The 14,140-nt window shown below is 42.4% G+C and overlaps 1 protein-coding gene across 4 annotated transcripts in view; it reads left to right on the top strand.

Moving 5' to 3' along the window:
• The window catches only part of esyt2a (extended synaptotagmin-like protein 2a), a 33,055-nt gene extending 20,996 nt beyond the window's left edge, over nucleotides 1-12,059 (top strand). For 2 of the 4 annotated variants that reach the window (XM_041054555.1, XM_041054556.1), the window contains exons 9-24: nucleotides 2,120-2,240; nucleotides 2,703-2,879; nucleotides 3,009-3,091; nucleotides 3,492-3,540; nucleotides 3,701-3,790; nucleotides 3,883-3,978; nucleotides 4,571-4,672; nucleotides 8,710-8,784; nucleotides 8,959-9,045; nucleotides 9,213-9,362; nucleotides 9,475-9,911; nucleotides 10,158-10,256; nucleotides 10,345-10,476; nucleotides 10,575-10,680; nucleotides 10,911-10,960; nucleotides 11,215-12,059. In XM_041054555.1, coding sequence (XP_040910489.1) covers nucleotides 2,120-2,240; nucleotides 2,703-2,879; nucleotides 3,009-3,091; nucleotides 3,492-3,540; nucleotides 3,701-3,790; nucleotides 3,883-3,978; nucleotides 4,571-4,672; nucleotides 8,710-8,784; nucleotides 8,959-9,045; nucleotides 9,213-9,362; nucleotides 9,475-9,911; nucleotides 10,158-10,256; nucleotides 10,345-10,476; nucleotides 10,575-10,680; nucleotides 10,911-10,960; nucleotides 11,215-11,260 — 1,900 coding nt within the window. In that variant the 3' untranslated portion in view covers nucleotides 11,261-12,059. Of the gene's footprint in view, nucleotides 1-2,119; nucleotides 2,241-2,702; nucleotides 2,880-3,008; nucleotides 3,092-3,491; nucleotides 3,541-3,700; nucleotides 3,791-3,882; nucleotides 3,979-4,570; nucleotides 4,673-7,269; nucleotides 7,333-8,709; nucleotides 8,785-8,958; nucleotides 9,046-9,212; nucleotides 9,363-9,474; nucleotides 9,912-10,157; nucleotides 10,257-10,344; nucleotides 10,477-10,574; nucleotides 10,681-10,910; nucleotides 10,961-11,214 lie in introns of all 4 variants that reach the window. The other 2 variants (XM_041054557.1, XM_041054558.1) reach the window with 2 other exon arrangements.
• The last annotated feature ends 2,081 nt before the right edge of the window (nucleotides 12,060-14,140 follow it).

The following is a 14,140-nucleotide window of genomic DNA, read 5'->3' as shown; positions in this document are numbered from 1 at the left end:
AGTGATATTTGGAGCATGCAGAAGCACATCCTTCCCGTTCGGTATAATGAGAAAATGATGCTGGTGCTTTGAAGAGACGGTCCCAGCGGACACGCAGCCAGAGCGGCCTATCAGACTTTCAGACTCTGCTGCTGAAACCATTACATTAAGCACCAGGATCACAGAATGGATTAAGACCTTTATTTTTGCCCGCTAAGTGTTGGTATTTTTAGTAACGTTATTATGAAAGGAGAGCTGCTGCAGACGGAGATGTGATGTTGGGTGGATTTGGGAGAAGCATTTCCAGACAGGACTTTCCAGGACTTTGCTCTTTTAATGCCTCGTCGATCTTGAGAAAGATGCAGCAGTCTTCTGTTTTTTATTCCAAAGTTCTTTGTTTCATATGAAAGTGGAAAATACATTTGCAGCATCCATCTGACTCTTGTTCACTCTGTCGTGGAGAAGAAAGAATAGGGATGTTTGCAGTTTGACAGAAAAATGCACACTGAAAAGTTAGTAGTTTAAAACTTGATAACTTCATGTGCTTTCCCTCTTGGTTTTGTTCTGCTCTGTGTCTTTACCGGGTCTGGACGTGGTATTGGTTATTGAAGTTGTGGTGTTGGTGAGGTTATTAAGATGCATGACGTGGGGACCGACAGGTTGACATTGTCATTCATTGAACCTGCTTGACTTTTTTCTTTTTATTAAACTTTCATCCATTAGTTTTAATCTTTTGTTTTTCATTTATAGAAAAAAAAAGCCCAGTTTAAACTTAGAACAAGAACTATTAAGCATTTAACAGCCTAAAGTTGGGTAACACCCCTGCCCCCGCCACCTGCACAGTGCTGTTACCACTCTGCCTGGTGGTGTGGTTATTCCTCCACATTGACCTGTTGCTGTTTTCTGCTGGTTCACTGTTTGTTTTCTGCAGAGAAACTAGCTGCGGTTTTTAACAAGACTCCGCCTTGTGAAATGCAGCTTTCCTTGTTTGACGAGTTTGTGGGAAAACATCAGAGGCTGTGGGTGTTTCTGCTGTGATCGAGCTTCAGGCCTGCCCTGACCCCACCCTCGCTGCTCTCTTCCTGTGTGTGTCTCACATTTCCTCAGTGATTATTTGCATTTTTTTCCCTGAAACAGCAGGAAAACCTGAGGTCATTTTGTGTGTGTGTGTGAAATATAAATTACACACAAACACACACACACACCTAATACCAAAGTAAGCTCCTTTTAAAGGCATGATGGGATATGTGGAAACACAGTGGGTGTTTTAGTAACGGGACAGGCGGCAGCATTGCAAAATCCAACTCTCATCTGGTTGCAGTTATGTGATTGGTAAGCGAGCAGACCAGGAATCAGCATGTCAACGCTAAAATCAACTGTGCAATCACATGAAATTCCTGTATAAATCATCCCCAGGATCAGCTCTGTCAGAGGGGGGTGGAGTAAAGTTAGGTGAAGGAAAGCGATACAGCTGTGTTTTAATGCTGGATGCTGCTGCCCTCTAGAGGAAATGTTAATGTAGTGTGGCCTATAATAAACATATTCATTGATCTGAAGAGGAAAAAGTAAAATAGTGTGTAAAATAGTTTCTAACAGCTAAAAAAAAGATGCATGTCTCTGTCACAACACATCAGGACTTTAATTTAGTTTCTAGTTTCTCTGTCTTGGAAAAGTGTCTGTGTTCCTCTGGATAATCCAAAAACTAAACGTGGATCACACACTTACATTGACCACACTACTGTGAGGGTATCATATGTCTTCCTGGCTAAACACCAGCTGCAGCCTGGGTTTACTGTCGTCTCAGTGTACATACATGTTGTTTCCTGTTGGGATCAGTGAGGAAGCTGCTACGATATCAACACGTGAATCTTACGTAAATTGTTTCTGGAACCAGAGAAGAGCACAGTGTGTGTGTGTGTGTGTGCATGAGTGAACTTGTTGACACACGTGAAACATGTGTGTGGACATATAGACAGCTGCAGGTATGAACACACTCAGCAGTGTGATCCTGCAGAGCACGAGAAAACCTGCTGACTTACAAACATTTTTCCAAAAAATAAATTCCCTGTCTTTGTCCTTCGTTCTCTTCCTGCTCTCCTTCTTTCTTCTCTCCTTCTCTTCCTCCATCCTCTTCTCTCAGTGGTTTATGTGACAACATCATCCAGGACATCATCTACAGCCAACTGGTCCTGCCCAACGCAATCAAAATCCCTCTGGTGGGAGAGGCCCAGCTGGCCCAGCTACGCTTCCCCGTGCCCAAGGTAACAGAAAACACACACACACACACACACACACATCCTGTCCAGGCACTGCAAGTTCAGATTAGCTTGAAGCTAACTCGTGTAGCTGTCTATGAGGCCTGCTCGTCTCTCCAGTGCCTCCTGCTCTTACTCCCTTCACCACTGACTTATGTTTCCATCTTAGAGCTCCGTGGTCTTTCAGTTCTGAAAAACGCTGGAGCTCTTATTTCCATTGTAAACCTCATTAAAGCAAAATCTTTACTTTGAATAAAACTATACATCCTGTTCTTTAGGTGGAGGCGGGGAATCGGCTAACTTACCCCAGTCTTTTTTTAGTCCTCAACACTGTTTCCCCTTTTTCAGTTTACCTGAGGTTAATTTTCTATTGTTAAATAACTTCTCTACGTTCACTAAAGTATGAAATCATTTCAGAGATGTTCAACCATCCTCAGCTTCTGCTCTGTTACTCGTCTGTCTCCTCAGGGTGTCCTGAGAATCCACTTCCTCGAAGCCCAGGACTTGCTGGGTAAAGACAAGTTCCTGGGAGGGCTGATCAAAGGCAAGTCAGACCCGTATGGAGTCATCCAGGTCGGGACGCAGCTCTTCCAGAGCAAAGTCATCCACGAGACTGTCAACCCAAAGTGGAACGAAGTGTACGAGGTAAGTGACGCGGTCTGAAGGAGGATCTGTGCCACCAGCCTGAACGGGGACGGTCACACGGTCCTGTTCAGTCTGTTACTGTCGAGTGTGCACCAGCCCTGTGTGAAGTGTGTGTGTCTGTGCTTTCAGGCCTTGGTGTACGATCACTCAGGACCGAATCTGGGGATTGAGCTGTTTGATGAAGACCCTGATAAAGACGACTTTCTGGGAAGGTACTGCTTCTGTAGTGTTGCCTGCTACTCGCACTAAAAACACAAACACGGCACTTCTATCTCTTACGGCTGATGATTTCTAAATATTTTGTGTAAGTAAAGGCACTTTTTTTAAATAAGAGTTTCCACTGTACATAATAGGATTTCACACTCGAGTTATCTGATAGCAGAGCTTCATCAAAGGACAGCGCCCCTGAAAGCGATCAGTGCTTTCACCCTGAATTCTCAGAGGTGTTTAATGAGTGCAGCGCCGCGTGACTGACTTTAATTTCCCACCAGAGCCCATTAACTCTCCGTTGTGTTAGAGACAGCCACGCTGTGTGTGTGTGTGTGTGTGTGTGTCTGCCTCGTTGACATGCCTTCGCTGAAAGTTTTGAGTTCTTTGTGACTTGTTTTTCAGTCTGATGATGGACCTGTCCGAGCTGCAGAAGGAACAGAGGGTCGATGAGGTAATCACCTGCACCTTCTCCCCACTGAGCTGCTCTCAAATCTTCAGCTCTTGTATATATTTTATAGAATTGAATTATGCATCGCGTCCACTGTGCAGCTGGAAACTGCTGTTGCATATTCAAACACTGATCCCAACAACGAACGTGTCTTTGTCTTCAGTGGTTTGTGTTGGACGATGTGGCCACAGGGAAGGTGCACCTCAAACTGGAGTGGTTGTCTCTGCTGCCCACGCCTGAGAAGCTGGACCAGGTACAGGCTTCACTTGCAGGAACCGTTATTGCGTAGCTGACCTCTGACCTCAGGCCAGTTACCGACCAGTCACGATGCCTCTTGTTTTTAAGGCACTGACGAGCATCAGAGCCGAACGCGGTCAAGCCAACGACGGCCTGTCGTCTGCGCTGCTCATCATCTTCCTGGATTCGGCCAGAAACCTGCCGGTGAGTCAGTCCGGTCCAACGTCTCCGACCATCAGCAGTTATTTATAGATTCTTCTCAGAAGTCAACAGATCAAAATAATCAGACTGAAAACAGCTGAGATTTACTGTATAGCTGCTTCCTTACCATTAAAACATGAGGAGGATGTGGTTAATGAGCTGCTGATCACTAAACAGACGCTGCAGGGATTCAGAAAGTCTTAAAGCTTAATGAACGGGACAGCGACGGCGCTTTGCAGGAAGTAAAAGACGAGAACAAGAATCGTAAATGCGGGTGTTTTTCATTTCCTAAAAAGGAAACGTATGGCTTTGTTGTTTTTATACCTTTCATATCAAGTGGATGATTTTTTTTTTTTTTTTGTGTTGTGTGTGGAACATTTATTGATACCTCATCCTTCCATTATCCAAAGAAGATAAAAACAGACATTAAGCTTTAAGTGTGTCTCGTCTGATACAGAACAGTCTTTTCTAGTATAAAGAACTTTATGTCGGTGGTCAAACCTCTGTTAGTGCAGGTCTCACCTTCCTCTTTTCAGCCTCCTCTTCTTCTCTGCTTCTTCTCCTCTCTCCTCCTCACCTCCTCCCCCCTCTGAAGAGCGTCTTCGAGGGGAACTTGGGCTCGGGCTATTTAAAGGAGAGGCGGGCGGCGGGCCTCGTGTTTTGCGAGAACACGGCCTCTCTCTATAGGACCTTATTTGTGAGTCCGCTGGCTGTTTTTACTGCATCCTAGCGTAGTTTGGAGAATGCCAAGGTGTGAATACCTCTGCTAAACAGGTCATGTGTTTTTTTTTGTTACTTTTGCTTGTGTTTGGATTTAAGCGAAGGTTTTTAAATGTTTGCCTCATGAGCATGATTCCCTAATAATGCACTGGTTGAATATTCTCTAATATCATTGTTTGTTTTTTTGTTTGTTTGTTTGGTTTTTTTTTTGTAATGTTATTTGTTGGAGTTGGGCAGATTACAATGCTGTGGAACATGATCAGATAAATTAGCGAGCAGCTGTGAGGGCTAATGTTTCACGACCATCAAACGCATCCTTCCTCTGTCGTTTTCCTTCATAAGCAGTTATTAATCTCACAGGATTAGTTGACACATCGTTCGTTGTTTCCGCTAATCGAGCTTCATCACATGGGTGATGTCCTGGAAAGCGGAGACAGTGTGTCCAATCAAATGAACCTTGCCACTGCTCGTCCTCTGCATCGATGGCTGTAACATCTCAGGATGCTGGTGATTTTCTGCCTCTCAGCAAAGCACTGGAGGCTAGAAAAGATTAAAACAATCAATACTTTTTAATGTATGCTATCATAAATTGATTAGGTCTTACTCTGTGTACTCGTCTATTGTTAAATTTAGTCTTAGTCTTTGTCTTGAGATCAAAAGTCCATGTGAGCGTTAATCATATTTTTTGAGTCAACAAATGAGTCAACAAATACTTTTATACTTCAGTCTTGTTTTGGTCACAGAGAAATAATTTAATCCAGTTTTAGTTGATGAATCCATTTTTAGTCCTTAATACTTTAGTTAACAAAATATTTTTTAAAACCTTTTTCAAAAAAATACGAACAGTAAACAGGTTTGTACGTGTTTCGTGTTCCCATCTCTCAGAGACGTTAAAACGGCTTCAGCCGAATCAGTGTGATATTGTTTACATTTTTAGAGCAGGGACGGTGAATTCTCAGTGGATTGCTTCCCTCCATCCTTCATGTTCAAGCCCACTGTGTGTGAACCGGTTTTCTGGTTACTGTTCCATGAAAAACCGAAGTGGCTTTGATGAATATTTTCAGGAACGCACAGACTTTTTGACAGGAAAAGTTTTAGCCGAGGTGAATGTCGGCTTAAAACAAAGCTGTTTGTGTTGTGTGCCACCAGGGGGCAGTGATGAGTTAACGCCTCTGTAATTAAACTTTTCTCGTCATCATGTCTGTGTATTCTCTAAAAAGGGTGATCTCTGATCCTGTCGCTGATCTGACACGATCAAGACGGAGTCTTCAGACCCTTTTATCCACGTTAGATCAAAGATGACCCGAGGAACATGAAGGAACAACAGTTTAATCCCACTTCATGTCCACACCTCAAAATATTCACTCATGGATATTCTGCAGTTTTAATGTTTCATATTGTATTTTTCTAATGTCAGAGTTTATCACAGAGGTCACGCGTGTCCTTTCAGACACAGTGACGTAACATTTAAACCTGCCTTTCTCGTGTTCTTACTGCGAACACCGCAGGAACGTAAATACCCCTAACTCGGTGCTTTCCATAGCTCTAACTCTGAGAGCTTGTCAGGCGTTTGGTATTAGCTTTAAGCATCAGGACAGTGGTGCCTTGCATTTCCACTGCACATGACAAATGCAACATTTACCCCAGATAGAGGACAACCCTGATTATAAGGCCACCCCATCTGCTCTTAAGAAGACTTTTTACACTCGTCCTGCTGAGGAAGTTTCCCTGAGACACCACGAGTCCAAGAAGAAGAGACTCCTTATTGTTGAAGACTTTTCTCCTGCAGTGGAAAAGGAATAAGAACCTGGTGTTATATTCTGTTGTACTGCCAGGTCAATAGGTTGTGAACTGAAAGTCAGAATTTGCACTGTAGGGTGGCATTGTGCCTCAGCTGTGTTGTCCTTCTGCAAGAGAAGGAGTCTGCTCTTATGTTATCAGATGATTTTCTATCAATATGAACATATAAATGTTCCCCAGTTATCATCACATCATAAAACCATCTCGGCTTCTTTTGGATCACAGTGATTCCTCCTCTCTGATTTCCTTTTATCACTCCTCTCCATTTTAATTACTGACTCCTGTTTAGTGTTGTGGTATTTTCACTAGAGTCCAACCAGTATTTTTTTTTAATACTAACATCGGTTTATGGCATAAACATTGGCGAAGATCCAAAAAGACATGGTGAATTAGAAATGTCTTACATGCTTCTGATTTTTCCCTTCTGAACTTACAGTCTAATAAAGTTTTACTAGTTTTGTTTTTAAATGTATGTCAACATTTGGCTTCATAAATCCGTTATTGGTCGGACTCTAGTTGTGACCTCATGTCCAGGTTTAATTGGGGAATGACATTAACCATGTGACCGTTCATGTTGTCTCTCTGTTTGTCTTGTGTTGTGCTGCATCGCGATGTTTGGCGATGACGGCGGTGCTGGTGTGTTCTGGTCTTCCTCCTCCTCCTCCTCCTCCTCCCTGCATGCTCCTCTTTTCCCTAATAACCCGGTGTGTGTGTGTGTGCGTGCGCGTGCGTGTGTTTGCTCTCTCCTGCCTTGTCCCTGGGGGAAAATCAAAGCGCAATCCGTTAGAGTTCAACCAAGCGGGGCTGAAGAAGGCCTCGGTCAGTAAGGCCATCAAGGTAACGACACAGAAACGAAGCACGCCCACATCGCTCAGAGGAAGAATGCAGAGGAAACACAGTGACATGTGTTCACACATGCAACTCATATTCAAACTGTGTGGCCAAAAGTATGTGGACACTGAACATTATCCCCATATGTGATGGAGTTGAAACAGGAAAGGGCCAAACACAAACAGGCAAAACGAAGGGTGGAAGAACACTGTTGTCTAAAACATCAGAGTCCGTAATGCTGAGGTTTCGTTTGGACCTAAGAGGCCAAACGATGGAAAACAGCCCCAGACCAGCAGTCCAGTCAGTTGTGGACGGTGTCCACAAACTTTTGGACACTGCAGTTTGAAGTGAGTTCGGAGAAAAAGTTTTCACGTAGAGAACGTCAAACTTTTCTCACCTTCCTCTGGCTGCTTTCTTCTGTTGTTACAAAAAGTCATTCACACATGGGACCAGATACTTAAATTTAGAACCAAAGGTCACAAAAGTGACTCAACATGTTTATAAAGACGTGAACTTTTAAAAAGAAAGTTCATCTTTTTAACTGTTTTGTGGTTTCAATGTGAAAAGTACTTTTGGACCCCACTTTATGTCCAGGAAGATAAATAAGGATTTATTTTTTTTCCACCAAATCCCTCAAACTTTCCTCACGTCTTACTGCTCATGTTTTTCAAACATGACTGTGAGTTGAAGAGGAAGTTTGGAGAATATCAGAGTGCACTTTAAAAGTCTGCCCACCCTGCAGGTGTGACAGGTAACTCTGTAACTCTGACTCCTGCTGAGAAATCTCAAGGTAATTGAGTTAACACTCACTTGTTGCTGCAGCGAAAGTGAAAACATTAACAAACTCTACTAATCGTGTTTGTTGGCTGAAACTGTGCACAGTGTCTAACAATGTGTGTTGTAAATAACAGCATTGTTGTCTGAAGTACATTTACACTGAACCTTTTAATTCTCAACCTTTTAATTGATCTTTTCCTTCATTCTGATCTGGCAGGTTTTTCATGGTTCGGGGTCTTTTTTTTTTTTTTTTTTTTCAGTTTTTACCTGATGTACTTTCCGTCTTAATTCCTTCTCAGTAAAAGTGACGCATTTTACCATCACATGCTAAAATGTGAAAAGTAGCACGGGGTACCATGTTAAAGATGTGATATCAAAAACAACACCGGATGAGCTCAAAGTTAGAATTTTGAATGTTCAGATTGTACATATTATCACCTGGTGTTGATGTCTATGTTGGAACAACATTTAACCGTATATTATATTTTTTTAGAAATGTTTTATTTGATTCATTTTTTGTAAAAAGATTCTAAAACTGCTGTGAGCTGAATCTTTACCAAAGCAATTGGTTCTTTCTTGTTTGTAAAACCTGTTTTTCTTCTGCAGTCCGGTAAAAAAGTGACCAGTGATCCCAGTCCGTTTGTCCAGTTCAGAGTGGGACACAAATCCTTTGAGAGCAAGGTGAGACCAAAGCGTGACCCACGTTTCCACTGCTGGCGATTCATTCATGCAGGATAATGTTTGTGAATATTCCCATTTGAAAATTACGCTTGGAGAGAATTTCCCCTGTTAAAAATCAAGTAAGCGTCTTTGAGCGTCCTCTCTGTGGACTGTCTCTGTTGTGTCCGTTTCCAGACCAGATATAAGACCAATGAACCACTGTGGGAGGAGAACTTCAGCTTCCTCATCCACAACCCCAAAAGCCAAGAGTTGGAGGTCGAGGTATGGAAGCTTCTTTAGCAACAAAACAGATGTTTGCCTAAGTTTAAACGTCTGATCATTTCATTGCTGCTCCAGTCTCCATGTTTATAAGCCGTTTAAATCTGAGATGTATGAGCTGTGAATGACATCAACCCCTCGGCCAATGTTTTGTGCCCTTGTGTCTTAAGGTGAAGGATGAGAAACACGATTGTTCGCTGGGGACACTCACGGTGCCTCTGAGTCGCCTGCTGGAGGCAAAGGACATGACGCTGAACCAGCGCTTCCCCCTCACGAACTCCGGACCGAGCTGCACCCTCAAGATGAAGATGGCTCTGCGGGTAGGGCGACAGCCTGCAGATGATGTTGTCTCAGTGACCTGGAGAAGAACTTCTCACTTGTTAAATAATCAGCCTGTCTGTTATTTTCTCCACATCTTTGGTCTAATTGCAGGTGTTGTGCCTGGATAAGGACACTTCTTCATCCTCAAACTCCACCCCGTCCTTGGTGCAGGTCCGCAAGACCGACTCCTCCAGACCGACCCCGCGGCCCTCTGTTTCCTCAGAGTCCCCGAAGCCTCCTTCCTCCACCTCCGACATCCCTCGCTCTGCCTCTGTGTCGGCCCAGGACCTGCTGAACCGGCGGAGGGAGACAGAGGAACCCGTTAGGTCTCCTGGAAGCACAGACCTGGGGCAGGGTGGAGGAGGAGGAGGAGCAGCAGGAGGGGGTCAGACCCTGGCGGAGACCGGGAGGAGCACCTCTAACCTGGCCATCTCTGGCTCCCAGCAGTACCTGGCCGGAGGCAAGGAGCCGACGCCCAGCATCGCATCAGACATCTCCAACCCCTACGCTACTCAGGAGCTGCAGCTGAGGCTCCAGCAGCTGCAAAAGTATCTATCAGTCAGCCAGATTCAGTCCATCAGTCAGTTTTTCTCTTCACCCAGTGATCAAACTGTGCCTGACTCTGTGTTTCATGCTTTTACAGCAGGTTTTTTTTGCCAAAATTCAACTAAAGTTTAAGTAGAATCATAGAGTCTGTGTAAACTTTTAAAAGTGATTTCCTTAAACAGCGGGACACAGTAGCTGGATGTGTTGGAAATGGTTTTGACCCCCCCACCCTCTCTCTCTCTCTGTAGTGGTTCAGGCCCCAGTCATTTCCCGCTGGGTGAGATCCAGCTGACGGTCAGACACAGCTCGCAGAGGAACAAACTCATCGTGGTCGTTCACAGCTGCAGGTGCGAGCTAAGAAGAAAGAAGAGTTTATTTCAGAAAACACACTTTAGATGTGTGAGGTCAGCGTTTTCTTTTTGCTTTCCTCCACAGAAACCTGATAGCGTTCACTGATCATGGGTCAGATCCGTATGTCCGCCTCTACCTGCTGCCTGACAAACGGAGGTCGGGCAGGAGGAAAACTCACACTTACAAGAAAATGCTCAACCCCGTTTATGATCAGACGTGAGTTGAACTTGTTCTTGTATTATTTTTAGATAACTTTATTGTCCAACACGGTGTTTCATGTTGATTGTTGTCTTCCTCTCTCTCTGTCTGTTCAGGTTTGAGTTCAGTGTCTCCCTCGTGGAGCTCCACAGACGGACTCTGGATGTCGCCGTGAAGAACGGTGGAGGTCTGCTCTCCAAACACAAAGGCCTTCTGGGAAAGGTACAGACTTTTCTTGTCTTTATCTCTTTATCTTTCCACTTCATTTTTAACACTGTAAAGAAAATGTCTGTGTTTTAAGGTGACCTGTTCATAGATGCTGCTTAAAACAGAGGAAAACGTCTTTACATCAGTGTTTTATCCAGAATGAATTGCGATTGTTTCCTCTGCCTTGTGATAATCTGCTCGTGCGTTAGAAACTTTGAATAAATCTTTTGTTGTTTTTCCATCAGGTTCTGGTGGATTTGACTCATGAGGACATCACCAAGGGTTGGACACAATGGTGAGTCACTTCTGAAGTGTCTTTTACAGATTTTCAGTTGCCCCGATCTGCTGTAGCTCTGTGTGCAGTTACAGCTGCTTCACTGTAAAAACCTTGTGCTCAGGCTGTTTATTCACAGTGCAAATGCACAGATAGAGAAAGGACAAGTGAAAAGGAACTGAAAAGACGGCACTGTTTCCTGCTGCCGCCGTCGGTTCTGCTGTGATGAAAAAGAAGCATTGAAAGAAAAATATTTCTCTCTCTCCCTCCTGCAGGTATGAGCTGAGTGAAGACGGCCTGACGAAGCATCACCAGCTATAGATGGCAACAGGAAGTCTTCATCACTATCATTAGTGTCATCATCATATCGCCACACTTCCACATTATACACTTCCACTTAACTCTACAGTGCGTTTTCTTTTCATCACTTGTAACTTTTAAAAAAAAAGGAAACAGAAAAGCAGCTTTAGATCTTCATTTAACCACATCAGTCGCAAGGCAAACCTCCCCTTTAAGCAGTGAGTGAGAGCGATTGAATAAAGGGAGTATATACAACACGTAGAAAACAATATATATATACTGCTATGGAAGTCTATATTCCATATTTATAGAAGAAAATATAACAGTTTATTTTCTTCTTTAGTTTCCTGCCTCGAGTTTCTGTAAAGAATGATGTTGTACAAGTTTGTAAATAATGTACAATGATGCTGGACGGAGCAGACGGTGCGTTCTAGAGATAAGAGAGATGTGTGTGGTCTCCGACTTGGCCAAATGATTGTTTGTAATTGTTTCTTATTTGATTTTTTTTTTAAATGAAAAATGTTCGGGACAGAGTTTCTGAAGAAGAGCAGGTGGGAAAGATGTCGCCAAAGAGATGAGACGTATTTTATTTTTTTACCCTCGTGGGTTTTTGGTAACACAGCCGCACGCTGGCTTTATTCCACTTTAATGATGTGTGTGTTAACCACGTGAGAAGAACTGTGAGTGCACGAATATTGTGTTAAATATGATGCGAGTAGCTTGATAACAGTCTTTTCCATGTGTTAATATACCTGCCGTTACACTGAAATAAGGCCATTGTAGACGGTTACCTGATTGTTTTCTAAACTGAGTATTTGCACATCTGTGTGGTTTTATTTTTTATCTTTTTTAATCTGCTGGGGATCATCTTTACTTTTACAATTTAAGCATTGCCTGATTTAATTTAGCAGGAAAAATGTCTGCCTCAGCAGATCTTTTAATCTCATACTTTAAAAAAACAGTTTTTCTAAATTAAAAATGTAAAAGTTAAAGTGTCAGGTCTAATAATAGTAATAATATGGAAAACCATTTTAAAGGAACAGTTTGAGCTACAGCCAGATGGTGATTGTTAGCTTAGCTTAGCATAAAGACTTGAAACAGGGGGAAACAGCTGGCTTGGCTCTGTGTTTCTCACACACACACAGAGTTATCGACCTTCTCATCCAACTGTTGGTAACAAAGTGAATAAGTTGAATAAAATGTGAAACTATTCCAGTGGTAGTATTAAGAAAAGACACCATGGCTGCGTACTGTAAATTCTCAGATAGTAACCTGACCTTTATTTGAACAGGCCCATATTAGAGACAGGCTTTTATTCCTAATTTCCTGTTTCCCAGGTAATGAGAACTCCAAACTTCCTTCATGTTTAGCTGCTGTTGTTGATAAATTCAGAACATACTTTCTCACAATACTGTTTCAGTATAATGATAGGTCATACTCACCACTCTGCTGCTCTGAGCTTCAGCAATTCTGCTTTTATTAATTAATTAATTCAAAACATTCCACTTTTTCCATTTTTTAAATTTTGTCTTATAATTTTTTTTAATTTCACAATTAAAATTGAGCTACCATCAAGAAAAAAACTTCCTGCCAGTTTTTCACATTAAAAGTCTTCCAGCTTTCCCTTTATTAGTAGGTTTTTAATGTGAAAAATGTGCAGTGGAAAAACAGCATTTATAAACAGAGCAGCAGAGCAGCGAGTATGACACGACTGAGTGCCATGTAAATTCAAACTGTTATTGAACTGAATTCACCACGTGAGCTGTTGTTGTAGGCTTCCTGTAATTCCACCTCCCTCGTTCTTTTTTTTTTTCAGTCCAGCCTTTGTTTGGACGACCTTTGTGTTTGTGGCTGGCTGTTCTTTGAGATTAATATGACATTCAACGGTTTGCAACATCTGCACAAACACTGAGCTTTTCACTCAGCTCCTACAAACAGAGGAAAGTGGGTTAATTAAAAAAAAAAAAGATTTAATCACAGAAAGTTTCTACAGTATCTGGCAATGTTTTGTTAACTGAAGCACGAAGCTCTTTTTTCTTGTTTGTTCATTTGCAGTGCTCACAGCAGCGTTTGTCGTCGTTTATGCATCAACAATAGTCTTAACTTCATTTTCAACACTTTTTTTTGTGTTCGTTGCCGTCACACACAAAATATACACAGTCTGAAGCAAGACCACAGAACGGTGATGGAAGTGACTTTTTCTTGTGTACATAAACTTGTTTTGTCACACATCATATTAAACATTGATTTGACTTGGCAGCACTCGCTCAGAAGGGATTTATATCAAAAACAAACACACAGGTCTGAGTATCAAACACTGATTAAATGCATTTGTGATCTGTGTGGCCATAAACAGCCAAAGAGCAGCGACTTTGTGTTGACACAGAGGCGGCTAGTGTGACTTTTGCCCTTCAAAACAAAATTTAGACCTTTGTGTCCTCGTTTGTGTTCATGTCATGCATCAAGAAAGTATTTTACATGTATGTATGTAAACTGTTCTGCGTTTTACGTTGTGTGTGTGTGAGCGTGTGTTTTCCAGCTGTCACCCTCTTTTGTCTTGGTCTGTGTTTTATTTTGTAATAAAAAAAATGTATCTGTAAGCCATTGGATTTGAAAGCTATCCCTCTGGGGTGGAGTGTGTCCTCCGAAAGGCGGTTTGTCTTCTCCGTCTTCTTAATTTATCGTGTGCCTTAAAATTGACACGGCCCAGAGATATTTACATGTATGAAAAAGAACCAACGAAATTCTACAAGTTTCCCATGTCTCCAACATGTCTTTTAAAAATGAATAAAGCGCTTTAGCTGGATATGGCAGCATGAAGCTGTACATCAATGTGGTGTCTGACTGTTCTTTATATATTTATGAGTGCAGACTGCTTTAAAGTGACTTAATCATGTAATT

The sequence above is a fragment of the Toxotes jaculatrix genome, chromosome 14, assembly GCF_017976425.1.
Source record: "Toxotes jaculatrix isolate fToxJac2 chromosome 14, fToxJac2.pri, whole genome shotgun sequence".
NCBI lineage: Eukaryota > Metazoa > Chordata > Actinopteri > Toxotidae > Toxotes > Toxotes jaculatrix.
The sequence above is the reverse complement of the archived record's forward strand: the minus strand, read 5'-3'. Positions and strand labels throughout refer to the sequence as shown.